Below are 25,910 nucleotides of genomic sequence, written 5' to 3' on the forward strand. Positions count from 1 at the left end.
GGCAGCATCCACGGAAGGAAATAAACAGTCACCATTTCGGGCCGAGACCCTTCAGTCCTGATGAAGTCTTTGAACATGGAAAGTCCACTGACTCAAAGCAGTCGCATAGAAGCTTTACCTTTTTCTGGATTCTATCAAAATATCCCTTGCAATTTTTCATTCCAAAAGATCCAGACCAAAACAACCAAATCATTATTTTCCCAGCTGCTGATAAATTGCAATGTAACTCCAGCTTTTTCTGTTTTTGTTTCAGATTTATCAGCATTTGCTTTTTTTGTATTGCAGGTATCACTGTTTCAGTATTGTGGTGGGATGTATTGATGTGGTAAAATGTTTTAATGCAACTGAAATTAATGCATAAAATAAGCATCATTATTCCCAAATCAAATTAGGAGTATTTAGCAAACTTTTAATATAAATGTGACAAATGAATTCACTTTTAGGATTACATGCAAAAATAAATGTAGCGTAGTGAACAGCAGGAAGCTAGTTAGTTTAATGTTGTACAGTATTCCTTTGGGAACAAATCAGAGGAGAAGAATGGAGGTAACGCATCCCCACACAGAAGAGGAAGAAAAATATAGGATAAGTTTCTGTCGAGCTCAATTTAACAGCAAAAGAAACCAAGTTTGATGTAGAAAGTGACGTACAATATGCAAGAATTATGGCTTGAATCATACGCTTAACCAGAAATAAATACACAGAGAGTCTTTATTCAACTTTCATTATTTTTCAATTCGATTAACCAACACTATGAAATTTCATAAACAGGTAATCAACATTTAACTTACAAGACAAACAAACATTGCAACAACACTAAATGAACAGCTAATCACCTTTACCTATATCATTCAGACAATTTTATTGATTTTTGGGAAGAAATAATTTAATCAGCACTGCTGCAATATATCAATAATATAAACAGCTCTTCTCATATAAGCCTTTATAATTAAAAAGTTATTAATTTACAATCGCATATACAAAGCAACAACACAAGCCAAACTCTAATGAAATGTTTAATTAAAAAAAAACTGCAGATGCTGGAATCTGAAACAAAACAGATGCTGGAAGAACTCAGCCAGTCAAGCAGCATCTGTGGAAAGAGAAACTAGACAATGTTTCAGGTCAGCAAACCTTCCTCAGAATAGGGAATGTTCATGCTGCTGAAGCATGAAAAAGTTGAAGTGGATAATTAAACTTTTAAAATTGGCGTGATGCAAAAATCAAACGTGCTTAATGTAAATAAGTTCTGCATTCTAAGGGGAATATTCTGCTCGTATAATAGCAAATATTTATGGTACAAGAAACTTCAAAGTACCTCCAAATTGTGATTAAAGATGTGGTATTGGGCATTTCAAACAATTTAGCTGAACTAATGAAATTGCTTTGCGACATACCTTTCAAGGATTTGCACAACATTTGTGCGCACCTCATTTTATATTTGAGCAATCCTTGCAATATGTCCACATTCAGAACCATCATTAACAATTAAAGTTTAGTGCTTGACATATGAAAAATTTTACAAATCTCTTTTTTTGTTTTGTAATTAAATTTGCTAGGCAATAGGAATTTGTCACATTAGAAAACATTAAACTTTGGCAGTTAAAATAATACATAGCCTTTGTCTTTTATGCTTGAAGTCTTTCACTAAAAAAATTGAGTGTTAAATTAGGCCATCATACCTACTCACCACCAACCCATACAAGTGTTAAAAGTACAGTTTTATTTACAAATAAATTCTTTCAAGTAATGGTCAACCCCAAGGAACAGCAAACAGTTCTACTTTTCATTCAGTGGCTCAAATCTCCTCTTCACTTGTGCGTACAATGAAACTTCAGCATTTGTTTGTTGGCTATAGAAGGCAAGAAGGTAAATTGTGCTTCTTTTACAATGGCAACTCCTGATGTCTGGAGATAATTACAATAAGTTAAGGTTGGTTTTCTTTTGGTATTCAACGTGGTTAACAATCTGTCCCATTGTAACTATCTATAGCAATTTTCACTGGACTTCATTTGTAATAGTGTTAATAACTACCTCGACCGCTTCAGGAGTTCTTTAAACCATGTATTGACACCGACATCCACACGCATCACGAAACAAAAAGTGATAACAAGGTAGATATTTGTCACTATAAAGCCCAAAGCCTCAAATAGAAACCTAGAAAGCAAAGAAAAAACCAGAGACATCAAATTTAGGAAACAATTAGCAATCCTATTAAACATAAGGCACAAGTGAGAATTTTTGTTGAAAAGCAAATGAAAAACTGGAAATGCTAGAAATCTGAGATTAAAACAAAATGCTGGAAATACTTAAAAAGACATCAAACTGAGATGTTAGCATTATTTCTTTCTCCATTGAGGCTACTTACCGCAAGTATTACCGGCATTTCCTGTTTTTATTTGAGGCATTTTTTAAAAATTTAATCTCTGGTAGTGAGAGAGTAGCAAGGCCAGCATGTATTGTCCAATCCCAAATACCCTTGAACTGGCTTACTAGGCTATCTCAGTTGACAATTAAGAGTCCTTGCTACATCATTACCATTGAGAAGGAGGCCAACCCCACCTGAATGAAGAGATGTAAATGAACAGCCGGAGGCGTATCTAAAAGTGAGGTGACATGAAAATGAAGTTTCAAACTTTTCAAGTTATAACAAAGGAGCAAACTAAACTGGTTCCACAGTTTAATCTGAATTTGTGACTGAATCCGTCATCAATTGATGCCATCCAACAGCACTGTATAATTTATGTTTACTTTATGCCTTTTCTTGTGAACGTTGTACATCTGATTCTATGTGATTGTGATGCTGCTGCAGGTAAGTTTTTCATTGCACCTGTGCATACATGTAATTGTGCACATGACAATAAACTATTTTCAGTTTATCCACCAATTACTTGATCCCTGGTGGTTAAATTGGATTTAAGGACAACTAGTCCTTAAAAACTTGGTCCAAACAGGCAAAAAAGATGACTTCTGAAAGGTTGGTTGAAATGACCTTGACTTCAAGGCAGCATTTGAGTATATGTGCTATGAAGAAAATCCCTTGTCAAGTTGACATCAGTGAGAGTAGGGGAGAATAGTCAACTGAGTGTGATCACACCAAGTATAAAGGAAGATGTTTATGATTTTTGGTAGGTCGTCATCTCAGTCCCAGAATATTGTTACATTACTTCCTTAGGGTAGTGTTCATGGGCTTAACCATCTTCAGCTGTTTCAACTAATTATGTTTATTCATTGGCACATTCCTGATAATAGCAGAATTTCATTTACAACCCCTCAGACAATCAAGCAGTCCATGCTTGATTGTCCATGCACATACCAAGACCTGAACACATTTTGTTTTTTGTTGATATGTGCCAAGAAACATTTGCTCACATTTGTCCATGCACTGATCATTTCCAGAGCACAAGAACATCATCTCTGCAAGTTCGCAATTTTCATCATTGCTAGCTTAAAAATCTCTAGAACCATCTGCCTAACAGTTCTGAGGAAATTCCTTTAACACTCAGTCAGCTATGATTCTGAAGGTGACTTGCCAAATTCTCAATGGCAATTAGATATAAATGTTACTTTGCCATCAAGATCTAGATGCTAAAAAAGGCCAGGTTTGGTAAATTCTCCAGACCAAACAAAGTCACAAACTCAGATGACCCAATTTCCAAAATTCACATGATCTGGAATGCTATATCACAATTTACTCTAGGATAGTTGATCACAAAACCAGTTCATCAAGAAATAAATTTTTTTTGAGTCCATGCTTGCATAAAGATAAGAATATAAAATATTAAGCACGAGTTCATTTAATTTTCATTCAACAGACAGCTCAAAATTGGTACTAATTCAATATAATGTGAAACCCTCTTTTATCTGCATTGATACGATCATATCCACATCATGATGCAGTAAAACTCAAGTTAATCCAGCATGCTGGGAACTCTGGTGATGCCAGACTAGTAGATTTGGCAGACTATTGGATGTTATTCCAATTAATACTACAACATAGTCTTAACTGATTTTTTCTAAGATGTTAAACAGTTGTACAATACAGTTTACAGCTAACCTGGTGAGGTTAAAGGGAACACGGGAAATGCGGCCCCAGTGAAGTTAAAGGGAGTGTAGGAAATTGGGCCAGTGAGGTTAAAGGAAGCAGAGGAAACAGGGCACCATTGCATTAAAGGGAGCATAGGAATCAACACTTGGTGAGTCAGATGCCAAACCATCAGGATTTCTGAATAATTAAGTATTGGATTACTGTAGTTTACTCAATTTAATTTTTTTCATTGCTAATGCAGCACTATAAAAAAGGACATTTCATTATTGTAGGCTACTAAGTGCCCAATAAAGGAGCAGTAAATGCAAGTGCAGTAAAATCAATGTTCCTTAGGAAAAAATTGCTTCCCATCTGCTAGTAGTTAGCTACTCATTAATGAAGCACAACTTACTTTGGTGCAAAGATCTTCCAGACCATTAAATGTCTCCTTAATATGGCTGCTGCACACACAGAAGCAAGGAGCTGTGTAGAGAAGGAAAAGTTTATTAAATCTGAAGAACACAAAACATTTAATTGTAATTAAGTTTAACTTCAAAACCAAATCTGTTTTATTTAGAGTATTCCCTATATATGTTTTATTCCCATTATCATCTACATTAAATTCATCAAATTTTATAGATATAGGGAGGATATAGGATAGATCTTAAGAAAACAAACGAGCAATCTTAAGAATGGCTAACACGAGGGGGCATAATTTTAAGATGATTGGAGGAAGGTATAAGGGGGATGTCAGAGGCGAGTTATTTTTTTTACACACAGAGAGTGGTGGGTGCGTGGAACGCACTGCCAGCAGAGGTGGTGGAGGCAGATACAGTACATTGGGGACATTTAAGAGACTCTTAGATAGCCACATGAATGATAGAAAAATGGAGGGCTATGTGGGAGGGAAGGGTTAGATAGATCTGAGAGCAGGATAAAATGTCGGCACAACATCGTGGGCCGAAAGGCCTGTACTGTGCTGTAACGTTCTATGTTCTAAAGCAGTTAGGAAGGTAAAAGGGGGACATAAAGTGGTCCTGGCCAATAAAATTAAAGATAATTCTAAAACCTTCTATATCAAAAGAGGATAACTAGGGAAAGAATAAATCCCCTCAGGAACCAAAAGAGGTGTCTTTGTGTGCAGCCAGGGTATATGTGTGTTGTTGTGAATGAATACCTTGCATCAGTATTCACCAGTAAGAAGGACGGGGAGGATGGAGGTGGGGGTGGTGTGCATTATAGTTTGGGACGTGTCTATCAAGAAAGAGCAAGAGTTAGAGATATTGATGCACATTAAGGTGGACAAATCCTCAGGGCCTGATGAAATCCATCTAAGGGTGTTATGGGAATCAAGGAAGGAGTTGCTGGAACTCTGACAGAGCTTTTTACATCACCCTTAGCCATGGATGAGGTACTGGAAGACTGGGAGTAGCTAACTTTCCCATATTCAAGATGGGCAGTAGGGATAAGCCAGGAAACTAAGTCTTGTGTCAGTTATTAAAAAAAACTATTGGAAAAAATTCTTAGGTCATCTGGAAGGGCATTTATGATCACCTGGAAAGGCATGGACTGATTAGGGGGAAATCAGCATTGTTTTATGCTTGGGAAATCCTGCCTCTCAAATCTGATCAAGTTTTCTTGAGGAGGTTACTAAGAAAATTGACGAAGGCTAGGCAGTAGACATTGTATATGTGGACTTTAGTAAGGCTTTTGACAAGCTCCTGTGTGGTAGGCCAGTCCAGAAAGTTAAGGCACATGGGATCCAAAGTGCTTTGACAAACTGATTTCAAAATTGACGATGATAGAAGGAAAGGGCAGTGGTGGAAGGTTGTTTTTCTGACTGGAAGTCTGTAACCAGTGGTGTACCGCAGGAATCTGTGATAGGACCTATAAATATAATGCCTGTAGTCTGAGAAGCAAGTTTGCTGAAGACACAAAGATTGGTGAAATTGCAGATAGCAAAGATGGCTTCCTAAGGAAACAGACTCTCCTACCATTGGAGATGGAAACTTGGGGGGAGCAGTGGAAGATGGAACTTAATCCAGAGAAGTACGAGGTACTGCATTTTGGCTTGTCTAATACTATCAGATGGCAGCACCTTAGAAACATTAATATACAAAGGGATCTTGGGTGTAAATTCATAGCTCCCTGAAAATGCCAACACAAGTGGATAGGGTAGTGGAGAAGGCATTAGCTTAGTTGCCTTCATAGGCAGAGGTATTGAATTTAAGAGTTGGGACATTATGTTGCAGCTGTACAAGACTTGGGCAAGATCACATTGGGAATATTGTGTGCAGTTCAGGTCACCACACTATAGAAAGGATCTGGTGGCACTAGAAAGAGTGCAGAATGGAGGACTTTAGTTACAAGGAGACATTGGATAGGCTGGGATTGTTCTCACTGGAGCGCAGGACACTGAGGGGTGACCTTTTGAGGTTTATAAAGGTATGAGGGGTATAGAAAGGAGAGATAGTCACCGTCATTTTCCAAGAGTAGCCGAGTCTAAAACTAGAGGGCACAGGTTTAAGGTGGAAGGGGAAATATTTAAAGGGAACCTAAGGGGCATGTTTTTCCCACACAGAGGGTGGTAGATATATGGAACTAGCTGCCAGACGAGATGTTAGAGGCAGGTGCAATCACAGCATTTAAAGAGCAAAATACGACCTCTGGAGGAACTCAGCAGGTCAGGCAGCATCTATGGAGGGAAACTGACAGTCTCCCTGAAGAATCTCCTGCGAAACATAACTCAAAATGACCTCTCATTGGGTTGAGTGAGGCACAAGGCAGAATGAGCAGGACTACTGCAGCATCAAAGATGCTGCAATGGTTACAAGGGCTGAGGTACTGACCTTGTGAAATTATCTTCAAGCTCAAGCTCTAAGCCACCAGAGGGTCAATTAATTACTTTGATTACACTATTGTTACATTACTCGATATTTAGAGAGCATCATGTCTGCAGTCTGACACATTATAGAGTTTATCCAATGTTATGAAATTATAATTAGATCAATTTTTCCTGAGTGTCATTACAGAATTACAATAGCTTGAATTTTGGATGGAACAGCTAGTATAAAATACCTGCACACCATAGGCAAACATGCATCTCATTCCCAGTTGCAGCATGGCTACAGAAAACATCTGAGGACTTTCTCGCAACCTCATCTCCATCATCAGCTCCTCATCTCCAGACTCCTTTCTGGTGCTCTTGCTTTTAGTGCTTTTCAATTCACGGACAAATGGCCAAAGCAGCAACAAAGGACATCCAACTACCTCAAGAATATAACTGAAAAGTCAGTTAAAAGTTTCAATGCATTTTATTGCAAGGTTGATAATATCTTATTAATATACTTTTAGCACCAATTTTCTTCTCTCATATGAATGCCTTGTAATGTGATTAATTCAAGAAATTATGATTAATCATACTGACAATCAGTATATTTCTGGACACTCTTTATCTTTATGGCATCAACCCACAACCACCCTCCTGACACCCATCTCCCCCACCACCCCCCCCCCCACCCCAATACACACACTATTAATCTTCCATTCCTGTTGACAGAGTGGGATATTCTTGCATAATGCTAGATGATGTAGGGTGCTATTCTCATTCATACAATTGTAGACCAAAGCAATGGCAGACAATCTAACTATGGAAATACCATTCTCTTCCACCAATAGAGGCATACATTCCAGAAGGGATTAACATAGAGCAAGAAAGCAGGACACTGTTGTAATATTTTGCAATCCTTGATCAAAAGGAGCCAAGGGTAATTGCAGTGCTATGCTGCAGTCCTAAATGCAAATGTTTTACCTGGTTCAAACAGTGAAAAGAAATCAAAGGGGAGAAGAATAAATCTGGCAATTACAGGCCAGTTAGTTGAATATCCATGGTAGGACACTGATCAATGGCCATTTAGACCAGCTTGGATTAAGAAAGTAAATGCACCACAGATCTATTAAGGACAAATCACGTTTCGTCAACATGACACCAATTTTATGAAATAACAGAGAATCGGTAGATGAAGACAGTGTGGTTGATTTTGTATATTTGTTCCAAAAGGCATCTGAATCATATTAAGCTTGTTAGCAAAATTGCTGTCCTTATTTTAAGATGGGTAGTAGCAGCATGGATGAAAGAGTGACTTCAGGACTGAAAAAGATTGGTGGTGAATAGTTATGTTTTGAAATAGAGGAAGATATACAATGGCATACACAAGGTTCAGTACCAGGCCACTTATTTTTCACATATATTGACACATAAAAATTAAGTTAATGTACTTATACAGTAGATATAAATTAAGTCATTTTTGAAATGTGAATGTAATAATTACTGTCAAGCAATCTCTCTCTCAACACTGAAAATGAACTATTATAAGCATACAGCCTCATTCATTTGCATAATTATTATAGACGATCTTAAAATTCTTTTTTTGCCATACAAGGAGCAGGAGTAGAAGTAGGCCACCCATCCATTTGAGTCTGCTCTGCCATTTAATAAGATCACGGTTTATCTGATTGTGACACTTTTGCCTCCTCATTTATCAAGTATCTATCTACCTCTGCCTTAAAAACATTCAAACACACTGCTTCCACCACCTTTTGAGAAAGAGATTACCAAAGACTCGCATCCTTGGAGAGAGGGAGGAGAAAGAACTGAACTCGTGTCTTAAATGAGCCATCCCTTCTTTTTAAATAGTGATCAATTGTTCTACATTCTCCCAACATGCCAGCTCCACATTCACCCTGTCAAGATCTTATGTTTCAATCAACTTCACTGGAAACAAGTGTAGCCTGTCCCAACTTTACTTTTAAGACTATCTATCCATTGCAGGCATTAGCTAATACTTAACGAACCTTCTCTGAACTGCTTCCAACACATTAACATCCTTCTTGAGATAGAGAGACCAAACTGCACACAGTACCCCAGATGTGGCCTCACCAATGTCCTACATACTGAACCATAGCCTCTTTGCTTCTATATTCAATTCCCCTAATAATAAACAAGAGCTTCTTTAGCTTTCCTAATTACTTGCTGAACCTGTGTACAAGCCTCGTGCAAATCATACAGATCCCTCTGCATCTCAAGCTGTAATCTTTCATCATTTACATAATACGTATCTTTTTTATTTTCCCAGTCAAAATGGACAATTTCACATTTTCGTACATTATATTCCATTTGCCAGATCTTTGCCCACTTACTTAACCCATTTATATCTACACTTGTATGCTCAAATCTCCCAGGGTCAGTCACGCAGCTATTGATTTCATCAATGTGTACAACATCCATCTCCGACTTCAATGGGATAATTTGGGCTTTTCAGGTCTTTGTTCTCTCATATTTTATCTAGGAATATATCATAGTACTTTCAGCTCTGTTTGTGATTTAAGCATTGTTGACATAGGGACTGAGCAACTTCAGAACTCATGAAAGGTGGTGATTGCCATGTAAGGTAGGTCAGACACCTTGGGCATGTGTGTGCCTTCTGGCTCAAAGCCTACAGTGTTTGGAAACATCATATTTACCATGTATCACAATTTGATGCTCACTACAGTATCAGAGACACAACCAGCCAACGGATGCACTCAGGAACCTAAAACAGCTCCACTCAATAATCCTGATTTTTTCTTCAGTGGATTAAGATTCCACTCACTCAATGTCCACATGGTGTCAGCTCAGAAGACAGTTCATTATGATTAATGCCATGTTTTGTGGCAGGACCCATGACCTATTCACCCTGACTTACTCAGTAGTTAGTATTGCCTGGAAGGATGGATCCTGCAATACGTCACCCAAATATTGCAAAGGCTTGCTACAGTAACCATGTCACCTATTGAGTGGTAGCTCTTTAAGAGAATACTTACCTTTGGAAAAACGTTTCTTGTTCCTGCATTTCTTTACAGGTATAATTCTGGTTTCAAATACCGAGCCCTTTGGATTACTGTTGTTGCAGGCTGCTGTTGGCAAGTAACAGAACCACTGCAGCTGAAAGTAATAAACTTTACAGCAAGTTGATCAGAATGGCCTGGAGGTCCATTGAGAGGTTTGCAATTCAAACCAATGAAGTCCAACATCATTCACCAATGAGAAAACCCTCACAAGATTCAAGTTGAATGCAATGTCAATCCATTGCAAAAATGGGCCTTTTCTGAGATGGAAGCAAACCTATTGATGAATTTATGAACTCTCCCCTTCTCCCCTGCACCATATACATAGCTGCCATCTGTGTGTGGAAGACAATATGCCTTCAAAGACTGAAATTCTTGTGGTAGTGGTGGACTGCAAGTGTCTACAGGTGTCCAAAACTGGTTAACCTGCCTTTGAGGACTGTGCAAATCCTGTTTTTAATGCATGATTCTGGGTGCAAAACACCCTAGCAATTTTTAGAGGGTGTTTTTGTCCAATTTCACAATTTTTTGAGAGGAGAAAACTAATGGATGTTAGCACCACATGCACACCATGGTGCTTAGTACACCAAAAACGGATGAAATCCTATTTCCTGGCAAATGTCTTTTTCTCCTTCTGTCCGCAGACAGTGACACTGAATTAACCCACTTCTCAGTTAACTTCGCTGTTCTTCAATATTTACTCAGGTCCCAGAAGTCTTGTTTCCCTCAATGTGATGTTATCAGCTCACACTCTAAGCAAATTACTACATAAAAAACTTAAAGACCTGAACATGCAAGGTCAAGTCTCAGCAAAGTTGATATTATTCAGTGCTCTGCTGAAACAAAATATTTGCCTATATGAAAAACACTTATATTCTACATCACAATATTCTTTGCAGATATTCATTTAGAAAACCTACTACTGTATAATATGGAACTTTCTGAAGCTGCAAAATAATTACCTGCAAAAAGAATATGAGAGGCAAAGGTGTTCATCCCGACTAATATCGCTGGCAGTACATTGGTGCTATGCCCTTCAGTGAAACCAACAAAGGCTGCATTCCACTGGATAGTTGGGAATGTTGGCTGATGCCCAGTGGCATAAAAGAACTGTGTAGCTGCAAAGACCCAGGCTGTAACTGCATACCATGGTACTGTAAAATAGGCTTCAAAAGAAAAAATATAAATCAGCCTGAAACATCCATGAGATTGTCAATGGAAATCAAATAGTAGTCAATGATTAATCATCTGCCAAAACAACTTCAAATATCGACTTTAAAACTTCTACATAAGTCTTAAATATACAAATGAAATATAATGGTGAATTTTCACTATATTTAATAACATAGTGCATGGTTTACCCAGTCTCACAATGTTATATATATTATGCCACCTTTTAATTTGGAGGATTGACTGAAGAAATAATTCAAGGCAATTATAAAGGAAGAACCTTCAAAAATTAATAGCCTTTACTCTCAACACTTAGACTCATTTATTTGGAGACATGAGAGATTCTGCAGATGTTGGAATCTGGAGCAACACACACAAAAAATGCTGGAGGAACTTAGCAGGTCAGGCAGCATCTATGGAGAGAAATAAACAGTCAAATTTCAAGTCGAGACCTTTCATCAGGACTGAAAAGAGGGCAGAAGCCGGAACAAGAAGGTCAGGGTAAGGGGGAAGAGTACATGCAGGCAAGTGATAGGCGAGTCCAGGTGAGAGGGGAAGGTAGGAGGGTGGGATCAGAAAGGCCCCTGATCTTCTCTTCCTTTCCAGTCCTGATGAAGGGTCTCGACCCGAAATGTCAACTGTATTTCTCTCCATAGATGCTGCCTGACCCGAGTTCCTCCAGCATTTTGTGCGTGTGGACTCGTTTATTTAGTGACTTTCATAGTATCAGGAAATCCCCAACCTTTTCATGGAAGTTTCCACTGACTGAACAATAATTATTACTTCAAGACGTTTTCAGGCATTTGGACTCCAAGGCATGGAAGTTAAGTCTAACCTAGAATTGATAAAAGCAACTGATTTGTCCGAAGGTAATTAGTAAATCAGTGGCAATCTTATAAGAACCCAGCACTTTCTTTCCAGATGTTTGCCCACAAATGACCAGATTGATGATTCAATTTGACTATTTAACACAATGGGAACATGGCTATCAACTCAATATTACCAAATAAATATCATAACCTCAAGGTAACAATTCCAATAAAGTTAGCTTAACAGAACATAACAGAGTTTAAGTCTTCTGTTTGGTTCATTAAGCAAAATATACACATTGTATTCAATTACATTTGCTCCAGATAACCACCTTAACAATTGTAAATACCAGCTACAGGTACCACAGTACTTGTGTACAAGGCATTTAACAATCTCCTACTCCAGATGCTATGTTAAGAGATTGGCAAGATCATTTAGCTGAGAATATTCAAGAGAGAGTTAAAAGCAAGGTTAGAGACCAGGTCTTGTAATATGTCACTTATTCAAACATCAATTGGTGTATCACACTGGCACAGCTAGTGGAGCTCTGCCTCATAGTGCCACCAACCCAGGTTCAATCCTGACCAATGTTGAGTAAGCACATTCTCCCTGTGACTGGCGAGTTTCCTCTGGGTGCTCTGGTTTCTCCCAATATCCCAAAGATGTGCTGGTTGGTTGGTTGGTTGGTTGGTTAACTAGCCACTGTAAATTGCCCCTGCTGTTTGGTTGAGTGGTATCATCTTGGGGAATTAATAGGAATATGGGGAGAATAAAATGGGATTCATGTAGGATTAGGGTAAATGGGTGCTTGACGCCTGGACAGTGGGATATCACGGACACATAGACTGCTGTAGGACTCAATGACATAACTGTGAAATCCACTTCCAGCATTTCCAATCATGCGTTAAAAGATTTAGAAGTCCACTCTATAATTGAAAGACAGCCACTTATGAGACACAAGAGAGGAAATAATGCACACAGAGTTGTATCCTACCAAGAGACAGTAACAAAATTTGCATTTATATATAATCTTTTCAATGAAATGGAGGCAGTTCCAGAAAAGGTTCACTTGGATGATTGCAGGTATGGAGGGACTATCTTTTGAGGAAAGGGAGGGTCTATACTCACTGCTTAGAAGAATGAGGTGAGGTGATCTTATTGAAATATAAAATACTAAGGGGGCTTGACGAGGTAAATACTGAGAAGATGTTTCACCTCACAACAGAACGTAGGACCAGAACCAGAAGGCATAGTCTCAGATAAGCAGGTGCCTATTTAAGACTGAAATGAGGAAGAATGGTTGACAGTCTTTGACATTCCTTGCTTCAGAAAGCTGTGGAGGTTGAATTTTTGAATATATTCAAAACTGAGATAAATACATTTTAATCAGTAAAGGATTCAAGAGTTATGGGGAGAGAGCACGGAAGTGGACTTGAATAAAGTCAGATCAGCCATGATCTAATTGAATGGCAAAGCAGGCTTGAGGGCTAAATGGTCCAGACCCGTTTCTATTTCTTGTGGTCTTTAAAAATAATTACCCCAATGCTTCAGAGGCCTGAAGCAGGAAAATTAAGGTCTAATCAATGATGAAAGCAACCATTATTGACTAGATCTTAAAGAAAAGCTGGACACATCAGCAAAATTCTGTGGATACTGGAAATCTGAAGTAAGAATATAAAATGCAGGAAATGCTCAGCCATTCGGATTTGATTGTTGGTGATAAGTTTTTGGACAAATTAGACTGCTGAAAACATTTTCCCAACCTTCTCTAGTCTCTGTATACATCTTAAGTCTCCTGTCCCTGATTTTCTCTTAATTAATCTCTTCTGCACTTCTTCATGGATTAGATACCCTTCTCAAAATAAAGCATATAGATCACCTTTATATTGCATTTAAGGATTGTGGGACTTTCTTGAGCCAGGTGGAATTTTTAATGTTTGTGATATTTAAACGATGCAACAAAAATGTTAAATACACACATTTTGCACACTTTTAAGGGGTTTCTGTTCAAATATACAAACAAAAAATGTTTGAAAGCAAAGCTAGAAAGCACCAACATTATTTCTAAAATCTCCAAACTGCTATTACACAACAAATAAAATACTGATTACATACCAGTATTATCAGACTGTAATGACAGATTCCTTGCTGTACCATGTATCTCCAGGAAAGAAAATCCCTCCAAGAACAGCAGCAGGAAAGCCAGTGACATTCTCTCATTATGTAGCAGAACAAGCAAAAATGTTAAAAGAACAATAACAATGAGGAGTGCAGCAGAGTACACAGTTCCCAGGCCATAAGCAGCCACCGTCTGAGATTCATTCTGATCACCATTAAAATGTATTTTCATTGATTGGTGCATCTTACGGTATATTAGTGGGATTACATGTAGAGAATCAGCTTTCATTTCAGCAGAATTTTTGGAGGAAGGGACAAGCGTTTCATCGGACTGCTTGTTGTCTTTCACAAATACAGTGATCGGATTCCATAGCACAATAAAGAAGCCTGTTGTTATTAGGCCAAAGACAATTCTTGGGAGGACTACCACTATCTTCTTTTTTAGATCTTGAAGATTATTGGAAGTTTCTTCTGGAGCAGCATTTACAGCCCAAAAGCAAGATGAGCAAAATACGATAAACGGGAAACCCAAACGTACAAAAAGCACAATCAAATGCGAGCTGTTGAGGTTTCCATAATGAAGGAACCATTTTCGTATGAGGTAGATCAAGAGTGCAAGTGATGACACTGACAAGGTATAATGGAAGTTCCTTTCTTGCCTATTATTTAAACTTGACAAAGGTTTGAGAAAGGAAGAGGGCACACAGTTCACAAATTCTTCACGGCAGTTATAGAAGTTATTAGAGAAGAGAACACACAACAGAAAGGTCACCAGTAACCCAATTATGTAAAGAGATTCTCTTTTATATGTAATGAAACTAGGATTCCTATGCATATCTGGCACATTTAAACTATACGTATTAAGTTTTCCATCCCATTTTAGTTTTAGGACAGTGAAAGTCACAATAGATTTCAAAAGGAAAGATACTACTTGCCCTTCATTTACTACAAAGCTATTGGAAAACATGGCTCCACATCGTAACAGGAGAATTCCCAAAGGTACAAAGATCTTCCATAAATTCTTCCACTTCTTTTGAATACCAGCATTGGAGCTTTGGGATAATTTGTTTGTATCATGATTGTTATTGTATTTTGATCTCCAAAAATTCCAATGAAAGCCTAAATGTGACCCAACAGCTACCCAACAAGATGCTATCAGAGGCTCCACCCTAATGCCAGATATCAACATCCAGATATTGACCATTAACCCTACAGCCAGGCCCCAGATAATTGGATAGAAAAGAAGTACTTTGTACAAGGATTCAAAAGTTGATACACTTTCAGATACCAGAAAACAATGCACACAGGTTGCTGCAAGAAGTACAATACCACACAGCATGTGCACAGGGTTGAATCGGGCCCATGTTTCTTGACACATTTCCTTGGTTTCCTTCAGGTAACGCTGCAACATGAATAACAGATTTTGCATTCTTGAGTGGTGATCTTGGTTTGGAATAAATCTTTCAGAAACCTGTTGGTCTGTGATCAGGGCATTGTATTCGGCCATTGCAGTGGAAAACAATTCCTTCAAGTAACTCAGCTTTTTCAAGGGGAGATCCTTGGCAACTTGAGAATAAGCTTCCAAAAATCGATTCACCTATAAATAAACATACCCCGCATTACCAAAAGTAATGATGCAGCATTATTAGTATTAGATCTTATTTTAGTACTTTAGCAACCATCATTTGCCATGAGTAATTTGATGAAATATTTATAAACTGATAAAATTAATAAAGTCCACACTAAAGAAAAGTACTTTAAAAAGTCAGTGAGTAATTTAAAACTGAAATTGAATTCCTAGATTATTTCTGACATTATCAGATTTTAAAAGATAACAAAGGAACAATTAGCTTTCCAATTTGGTTCGATATGGCAATTAGATAATGCTGCTGGTCTCATCAACTCTGGAACTTGAAAAGAAAAATATCCAATCCTGATTTTTATCCTGTTCTTAGTTTAGAGTGCAACAAAGTATGTTTTTGGATATCAGACTAGAAAGAAATTCAAGCCGACACAATCTCTGCTTAAGTCAAGCATCAAAAAATTGGTAACACTGCACTTGAAAATGGCAACCATGAATGATGATGAAGGCAAATTAGTGGTAGGGGATAAAAGTTACACATACAAACCCATAGCTTCCAGAAATTTCAGGTCTCTGCTGTATTGTTAAACAATTCACTCTGCAGGATTGCTTCATTCTGGGGAAGAGAGAAAATGACCTCTCCCTGATCAAGGACAATTAGATATTCCTGAATGAAGCAAGTGGTGAGAGTACCAACATCTTGACCTTGTTCAGATCAATCTATCTGTTGCAGATTTAACAGTCACTGACAGCATTCCAAGGGGTGACAAAATCCCATGTTTCCACTGAGATCACCCTCTTTCCAGCTGTGTAGCGCCACTAATGTGCTGAATGGGAAACATTCAGAAGAGATCTGGCAGCTCAAAACTAGGCATCCATGAAACATTGTGGACAATCAGCCAAACAGAATCTACCACGATCTTTAACCTCATGGCCTGACCTATCCATCACTCATCAAGCCAAAGGGCCAACCCTGATTCCATGAAGAGGTTTAGAGGGCACAGCAGGAGCTATAGCAAACATACCTAAAGATAAGGTACCAACTTAACAAAACTACACACATGACCGCATGCAGGCAACTGACAGATCAAAGCCAGCCACATCCAAAGGATCAGATCAAAGTTCTGCAGTCCAGTAATGAATGGTGATGCCCAATTAGGTAGCTAACAGCAGGAAGCAAAAATGTTTCCATCATCAACAATGATAGAGTACAGTATATGAGTGTAAGCAGCAAGCTAAAGCATTGATGTTATCTTCAGCCAGAAGTGGAGAAAAATCATTGCGTAAGATCCCCTCCGTCACGTAAGCTAGTCATCAAGCTGGGACAAAGGATCTTCGACCTGAAATGTTAACTCTCAATACATCTATCGACCTGCCATATTCACTAGGATCCAAACACACACTAGTTCTGGAGTGCTACAGCACGGATGGTATATGATTCTTTAGCTTTTCCTGTGTTCAATACTCTCGATTGTTTCTTTGTCACAAAGAGTGGAGTGAATCAAATTGTTTGAAGAGTGGAATAAAAGCACAAAATGCTGGAAAACTGAGCACATCTTGCAACATCTACGGAAAGAGAAGCAGATTTAACATAGTGTGCATTGCTCATTAAGCTTTTCCAGTAAAATACTGGCATCCACCTGATAATATGGGAAAAATGCCCTCATATGGCTTGTTCATAAAAAGCGGGACAAATCCAACCCAACTTATTAAACTTCATGTTCATGCTCCATCATCAACACAATAATGGATAGCAGGGTTATCAAATGGATTCATCAATAAACCACTCATCAATTCTCAACATAGGTTTCATCTGTTCCACAATGCTCCACATCCCATCACAGCCTGTCCAAATATGATCCAAAAGAGCCAAATTTCAGAAGCAAAGTAAGAGTGACTGTCCCTAATATCAAGGTACCATTTCTTATCCAGGCATCAAGGAACCCTGGCAAACTGGTCAGTGGGAATCAAGGAAAAGCTCTCTATTGTCTAGGTTCATAGCTTGTACAAAAAGAAATGGTTATGGTAGCTGGAGGTTGTGATCATTATCCCAGGACATCCTAGACTATCCATCTTCAACTGCTTCATCAACAGAATTGCCACCATCATCAAGACAAAATTAGCGATGTAAGCTGATGATAATACAATGTTCAATTTGCAACTCCTCAGAAAATGAAGCTGCCCATGTCTCCATGAAGGAAGACCTCAAATGCATTCAGGCATGGGCTGAAAAGTGGCAAGTAATGTTTGTTACACACAGGCAAGACCATTTCCAGCAATTAGATTTCAGTCACCACCTCTTAATATTCAACAACATCACCACTGCCAAGTGCTCACCATCAATATATTGGGGGTTACATGTGACCAGAAACAACAATGGACCAGCCACATAATTACTGCTGTTACAAGAACAGATATCCAGTAATAAACAACTTGTCTGACTTCACAAGTCTTTCCACTATCTACTGGTCAGTAATGTGATGGAATCCTCCCAACTTGCATGGGTGAAGTACCAAATTCAAAAAGCACTGCAGCAACTCACCAAAGCCCTTCCACTGCAGCTCCCAAACTCACAACATCCAAATCTAGAAGGAAAAGCAAGCACGAGGGAATACACTTTCATACTGGAACTATCATACCAGCACTAGGTAGAAGTACCTTCCCCATAGGGACTGTAGTAGCTCAAAGAGGTGGATCACTGCCAAGGCATTTAGGCTTTGCCAACAAAAACCAACCTCACTAGCCACACCCACATTCTGGAAAGAATAAAATAAATCAGATTCATTTTTGTGTATATACTTGGGAGAAAATAATTTGTGCACAATTATAGGCAACTTTACTTGCAGCAACATGTTATTAACTTACTAAGAAGCTTTTCAATTTTTTAAAAAATAACAACTGTTTCCAGTACTGTAATTTTGACTAAGAACTAGAGAATTCACCAATTATTTTTGAAAAATCGCTATCAGCTACAGAATATCCATCATCAACACACATTATCGTGCCCTCACATGTAGCGCATAAACCATCAGAAGGCCAGCCTACTTTTAAAATATTTTTTAAGTGTTTGTGTGCTTTGTCCTGTTTGCCAATTACAATGTAGTCTAATCCATACAGTATATGGAGGATGCACAAATGCAGTTATATTAACGGCCTCCAGCTTATTTTCTTCTCTTTTTAGAGTAACGAAGCACTCTACTCTGTGCATTTACACGGCAATGTTACTCATGGTCAAATGAAAATTATAGCATGCCACATATTATCAATTAATTTTTTTTTCATAATTGGAAATAGTTTCCTCATTTAGTCAAATTTCCAAATCAACAAAGTGAAATAATTGCCTTTTTCCTACAGAAAACACTAACCTGGACCAAGCCAAAACACACTTGCTTCTTCTGTTACAGATTCAATAGAATCTAAAATTATGGTGTGTGGAACTTGGTGTAGAGGAAGCAAGGTGACAGAAAACAAAACACAACAAATCTTTTAGTTTCGTACCTGTATGGCATTGATGAGAAGTACTTTTGCATGTTCGAGATAATGATTATCATCCAGCTTTGGCAAAGACGTAAACATGTCCACTATCACCATGCCAATATTGCTGTATGGAATAGGAATCCCAAGTAGAAGAGCCAAGGTTGGTACAAGATCTATCTGAGAAACAACCTCGGAGTCCTAAATGCAGAGAAATTTTTGGGTAAATGAAAGTAAAAGAAATAATTAACAGAATGACTACACATTTCTCAAAGAAATAAAAAGTCTGTCTTTGATTGTGGAACTATTTCAATGAAAGGAATCACACTTGTATTGGGTAAACATGTTGCTTTTTCAGCTTCAATCATTTAACTTCTAGAGCAAGCAATAATTGCCTCTGTTCCCCGCATTCCTCCCACCTTCTCTGCCATTTCAAACACGTTTTCTAACTTTCCACATTTCTGAAGAAAAGTTGTCAATCTGAAACATGAACTCTGCTTTTCACTCCACAGACTCTGCCAAACCTGAAACTTGTCAACTGTCAATTTTCTTATGTATTAAACCTATTTACTGCTGAGTTATTATACATTTGAACTAATTCCCCAGCACACAAGATGGTGACCTGCTCTCATGCCCTGAATTAGGTTAGTGAGACCTGGCAGGGGATGCATCAGCTTGCCCACATGAATAGCAATTGGATGGTGCAGGAAGAAAGTAAGAGACCAAAATAGATGATCTTAGTGATGGCTGACATTATGGTGCATCCTATGGTCAAATATGACCACAAAATTGTGAATAACCTAGTTCAGTTTCAGACAGATACAATGGAGGTTGATGGGTAGGGAACAGGATTTGTAACATTCGTTGAAGAATTATTTCTTATGCATTCAAAGCAGAGACAAAGGAAACATTAATTACATTGGTCTTTTTTCTACAAAATTTATATTCTAAAAGAATTTCCTCTTACTTGATGAGGGCGATGTTCATTTGAAGCGTGCATGTCATATCTAAAAAACTGAAATTCATTTTACCAACTCTCTTATTGCTAAGAATGAATTGCAACCACATCCCTTGGAATACAACAGCAAGACAAATGAAACTTGCTGCAAAACAGTACTTACTTCAATAGTTTTTATCTCAAACATGGGAATTGGACTATAAATAAACAAAGCTGCATCAACTTCGCCTTCACTGTCACCTCCATGATCTCCTGCTTCTGTCATTCCATGATCTCCCATGACAACCAGCAAGGTATCATTTTGAAGTTTTGCAATTAATGACCTATCAAATACAGAAAAAAATTGTTTACCCGCAAAAGTTATTTTGCACTTGACAATTTTCAACGGTTTAACCAATTAAGGGCCCTGATGCACTTACCTAATACTAATGATGTAGCTTTGACATTAAGCCTACCATGCTACCTTGACATTTTCAAATATTTAATAGCTATTTTGTTTTGCATCCTTTCAGACAAACTAATTCACCATGGCTTATTTATCAACATCCTGTCTTCATTGCAGTCAACAGGTCACCTGCTCCAAGGCTGTCAAAATTATAACATTGTAGCTATAATAAAGTAGACAAGGTTTGACATGCCATTTCTTATCTTCTCCCTACAATGCAGGAAAGTGACTCAGTATCTCCTTGCACTGCACACTTACAGTCCAAATGTGAATGGAAAACAATGTGGAGACCCAGGACCATAAAGGCCAACGATACCTCTCAATGTTCCAGCATAATGACCTAGATTCAGACCTTGCAATTCCTGTATGAAATGAACAGCAATCTCTACATGTGCAGTTAAATTTGGAGAAGTTGCTGTAAGCCATTATTTCCTCTCCTGCAAGGAATGCCTTTTTGTAGTCTTCTTCAGCATGATCTTCAGATACAAGTGATCCAATGAGAAAGTTGAGTACTACAAACTTTTCTCATTGTGATAATCGGAATCAGATTATCACTGACATATAACATGAAATTTGCTATTTTGCAGCAGCAGTACAGTGCAAAGACATAAAATCTATAAATTACAAAATTAAATAGTGAAAAAAGGAGTAATGAGGTAGTGTTCATGGATCGTTCAGAAATCTGATAGCGGAGGGGAAGAAGCTGGTCCTGAATTGTTGAGTAGTGGTCTTCTCAATAATGCACCAAAGGCAACACAACTTGTTACGGTTTAAGCGAGTTTTTAAATAGCATACAAAACCATATTTGCCGCTTAAATAGATTAATTTTAGCTGTATTGACCATCATTCTATCAAATATTTCAAACTTCAAACTGATATTTATTTTAAAAATTATGGCATTTCAGCTTCAATTGTAAACTCGTGGACATGTTCTAATCTTTGTTTTGTACTCTAAAATGATTTAAACGTTGGTTAAAAAGTGTGCTTTCTCCTTCCCACTTTGAGAGTTTGAAAATTCTCCATTGTGAATAACTGCCCAGTCTCTTTGATGTTTCAGTATTCTGGCCACCACAGATATAACAGAATTGACCTTTCACAGCTACTCATGTCAGAAAAGGCTACACCATGGCACAGGACTTATTAGATATTTAAGTCTACTGCCTTCAAGGTCAGAAGCGAGTGCTGTTACTTTGATGTGGAATGCAAAAGTGTGCCTGTTCAATTTATTGCACAACACCAAATACCAGGCTGCCTGTGTACACATTTAGAATGTTGAAAAAGAATGGTGTCTCATCTCATTTTAAGAGAGAAACATGCAATGACTGGTCACCTCTCCACATCTTAACAAAATTATTGCCTGTCAGTAATTTTCTGTAAGGAGTCCAAGGATTGTATTTATTGGCTGGGAAGTCCACCTGCCTGCCAATTCTACACAAACTTAAATCCAATATAAGTGTAGCATCCTCATTAAAACTGAGAGTAGAAATCAGCTCCTGGGAGACGTTTATGTGATTTAAGTCAGTTTAAATGTTGCGTATGTGCATCTTTTAACCTTTACATAATTTTACTTTTAATAATTTTTTTAAATGGGTCAAGAGTGATTTTGAATGTTTTTGAATGACAGACATTCACAAACATTCAATAACAGCAACAGGTCATAAACTGAGGGATGGGACCTCACCAGCTGTCTGTCAGTGCACCTGGCCAATTACACATAGTGAGAGTCCTTGCCCTACACTGCACAACACTGGGCCTCTTGGATGTGCTGAGCTCCCAGTGGAAGACAGATGCCCGAACCACACTGAACCAACATTTTGGCCTGGGAGAAGACAATCGGTGAAATTCCTACGCACCTGTTTTAAAAGATGGAGGAAGGTCAGGTTCAATATATCACGACACAAGAAAATCGGAGAAGGAGTTGGTCATCTGGCCCCTCAAACCTACCCTGCAATTCAATATGATGCTGACTTGCCTCAGACCTCAACTTTTTTTCTATACTAGTTGACTATAGCCTTCAATTTCCCAATCTTTCAAAAATGTATCCATCCTCTCTTCAAATACTTCCAATGACCTATCCTCCAAAACCCTCTGAAAAGGAGAATTCAATAGATTCACTACACTTGATGAAAAGAAGTTCCTATATGTATGTTTTAAATGACCGTCCCCCAAACTTGTAACTACGTAGCTTTGTTCAGGACTCTTCCACTAGTGGAAACATCTCACTATTTGACCTGCCATGCCCCTTGGAAGTTTTTTTTGTTTCAATATGATCACCCCTCAATCTTCTAAACTATAAAGATACAGATCCAAATTCTTTAGTCATTCATGATAGGACAACACTCCTATCCCAGGAATTAGACTGATGAATCTTTACTTATCAGCCTCCAATCCTAGTATTTCATTTCTTAAGTAAGGGATCAAAACTGTTCACAGTACTCAAAGTGTTGCCTCACCAATAACCCGCACAACTGTAATAATACTTCACTATTTCTATATCCAAGCCCTCTTGTGATAAAGGTCATCATCCATCTTTTAGAATGCACATTATTTAACTTTGCTCATTATGAATTTATTCATATTAATTACTGACCTTGCTAGATCAGGCCACATTCCAAAGCTGAATTAAAAGAAAAACTTGAATCTGCCTAATCTCCAAAGGTCAGTCTCACATCAAAAGTGATCACCATTTTGTGGATTTCCAACTAATGTAAGATAATTTTAAGATATTATTTACAAATTATGCCCTTAACAATGCTACAAGCTAATATTATGATAACAGAAGGACAAACTAATAATAGTTTGTCATTAACGTACCCAATGTCATTCTAATTACATGCTTTCCTTAAATACTGGCCAACATTCGTCTCCATTCATTCACCAGATTGTTGTTTGCATGGAAACTTCTTATATAATTGATGTAATATATACATTTTATGTCGTGTAGTTAAGTGCTTGACATCTCCTAACAGAATATATTTATCCATACGCTATCAATATGCAAGCATATTGCAAAAGCCTGTGAGCAAACTAACTACTTAATCTCTTAACTAGGCAATTAAAAACAGATAAAATGGATTCCAAAATGCCATTTGGACAGCCAAATCTTTACTTCTTAGAATCAACAAAATAAAGTACATTTGGATCACACACTTAAGAAGTGTTGTGCTTCTTGGTTAAAAAAAAATTTGCAACATGGGGACTTAAATTGTGAAAAAATATTATCATGAAGCTTTGAGGGTTCATTTTCTTATTCATGCTGCTATAGATACTTCATATATGCCCAAAAGATAACTTTCATTTCTTTTGCCTGCCAACAAGAATTTCAAACAAGGGATAAAAATTTGAATTGTTTTATTAAATTGTTGTTCCACTGAGGATAGAAAAATCATTTTGCTGAACTTAGCAATTCTTTTGTCACTGTCAATATACAAGAAACATAGCAACCAATTTGCATGCACACAACTCTACAGGTAACAATGAGAATAATTATCAATCTATTTTTATTTAAAAAACAATATTGGTGAGGACATCAGGGATCAATACCAATAGTGTCTTGGAATCACTTACATCTTCTTGTATATTCATCAATTCTGTGTATATTCAACAATGAAATAAATTTTTGTTCTTCATGGGAAGAATCAACCTGCATAGGTCCATTGTTTTAGGTGATTAATTGCCCAATCAAGAGGCTGAGTGAGTGATACTCTATTTCTGCTTTATCCCTTCCTTTGGGTCAATATCGCCTCACCCCAATCAAGATAGTTTGCTTGCTTTGGGCAAATTTGATAAAACAAAATATGAGAATAAAAATATGCATTATGATCCACTTTGCAAATTCCAAGTTTTTAAACTTTGTTTTCTCCTTTCATTGTCTTTTGTTTTCATTCCTCAAGGCTCTGCACAATTGTGGTTTATTGATCTAATCCATATACAGCCTGCTAAGGATCCATGGGATTAATACAATGGGAGCCTATTAGTCAGTGTGGACAAAATTGACCGAATGGCCTTTTTCCATGCTGTATGACTCTATAATCCAGGAAATCTATTCAACCACAGAATCATCACAGACAATCCTAATCCTAGTTTTGTCTCATACATACTTTCAGCAGTGTATTCTACACAGCAATCAAGATACAGAATCTTAGGCTATTATATTCTCTGCTAAGAATTTAGTTTCAAGTTAATCAATACATTTATAGTAAATTTTAATCTGCTAAGCACTTGGGTGGTAAATTGATCAATACAATTATAAGGAAATATTTACTCATACATGGTTTTGTAATGTCTCACTAATTTTAGTTTACAATGGAACAAGTTTCACATTTTTTTTATGCAAAGGACTGAATTGAGTGATTTTCATGTTTGGTCATGGAGACCTAAAGGTCTTTTTTTTGGAAATAATTTGAAATTAGCTATAAAGAAGAAAATCAAAGAATTCAGGCTTCAGGTTAAATTCAATTCCCAGCAGAATTTTGGAGCTGGACATAACTGAATTACTGTGGATCATCATAAATTATGTTCCTTAGAAGATATCTAATCACAGCAACCTCATTTTAGAACTTCAGCCTAGAAGCAGACTTTTGTGCACAATGACCATCCCAATCATTTGAAAGTTAGATTTAATGAGAAATGGTAGCTGTTGACACAAAACAGGGATGTCACCATAACTACTAGACAGTAACATATATGTTTCAGCAACAAGATAGGTCAAAAGGATCAGTTAAATGAAGTAACCCAGCCACAGTGCACTAAGTGAGGTAGCCAGGTTAAAGACAATAGACTGTTCAACAGAGACAGGTTGTAACTCCAAACCAATTGTTTTCTTCTGGGTCAGTGGGGATTGAGATCAAGCTCTTACACAGGCTGGTCAGGAAGAGAAAGGAAAGCAAAGGGAAAATTCTTGCCAGGCTCTGAGCCTATTTTGACCTGGTAACCCATTAGTCCATTTCTGGGATGCTTCTCTGCCTGTGTACCTGAGTAATCCAAAAACAAGGCAAATAGTACCAGTCTTATAAATGCTACCTGCCACTAATCAAGACAGCACTAATCTGACATTGATGTTTATATACAGCTACTCTGTATGTCTCAAGAAAACACATATTAGCCTTCAAGCACATCTAATTGAAGTCCTCACATCAAGCATACCTCAGCATCTGGTTCATCTGATTGAGTTTTTCTGCCATCTTTGGGTGGTGAGGCCCATATCGATGCCCACAGTGGTCAACTCCTAAAAAGTGTGCAATGAGCACATCCCATTCACCAGCTTCCACTATAAGCAGAGAACAAACCTGCACTTAGTAGAAGTCATAACATTACTAAATGTCAAAACAGAACAATTACAATCTGTACTTCCAAAGACAAAACAGGATAAAAATAATTAACTACATCTATAAGTGTTTAAAAACTTGTTAAAAGAGGCTTATGAAAATCAAGGAAATGC

General features: G+C 37.6%; 1 protein-coding gene across 3 annotated transcripts in view; it reads right to left on the reverse strand.

Moving 5' to 3' along the window:
- Positions 1–408: 408 nt before the first annotated feature.
- The window catches only part of pigo (phosphatidylinositol glycan anchor biosynthesis, class O), a 35,288-nt gene continuing 9,786 nt past the window's right edge, over positions 409–25,910 (reverse strand). The window contains exons 3-10 of one of the 3 annotated variants that reach the window (XM_052035339.1): positions 25,616–25,739; positions 20,189–20,348; positions 19,092–19,268; positions 14,009–15,608; positions 10,876–11,079; positions 7,114–7,293; positions 4,440–4,510; positions 409–2,157 (exon numbers count right to left, since the gene is read on the reverse strand). In XM_052035339.1, the coding sequence (XP_051891299.1) occupies positions 2,146–2,157; positions 4,440–4,510; positions 7,114–7,293; positions 10,876–11,079; positions 14,009–15,608; positions 19,092–19,268; positions 20,189–20,348; positions 25,616–25,739 (2,528 nt within the window). In that variant the 3' untranslated portion in view covers positions 409–2,145. Of the gene's footprint in view, positions 2,158–4,439; positions 4,511–7,105; positions 7,311–10,875; positions 11,080–14,008; positions 15,609–19,091; positions 19,269–20,188; positions 20,349–25,615; positions 25,740–25,910 lie in introns of those variants that run through there. The other 2 variants (XM_052035329.1, XM_052035350.1) reach the window with 2 other exon arrangements.

Source organism: Pristis pectinata, chromosome 2 (genome assembly GCF_009764475.1).
Source record: "Pristis pectinata isolate sPriPec2 chromosome 2, sPriPec2.1.pri, whole genome shotgun sequence".
Taxonomy (NCBI): Eukaryota; Metazoa; Chordata; class Chondrichthyes; order Rhinopristiformes; family Pristidae; genus Pristis; species Pristis pectinata.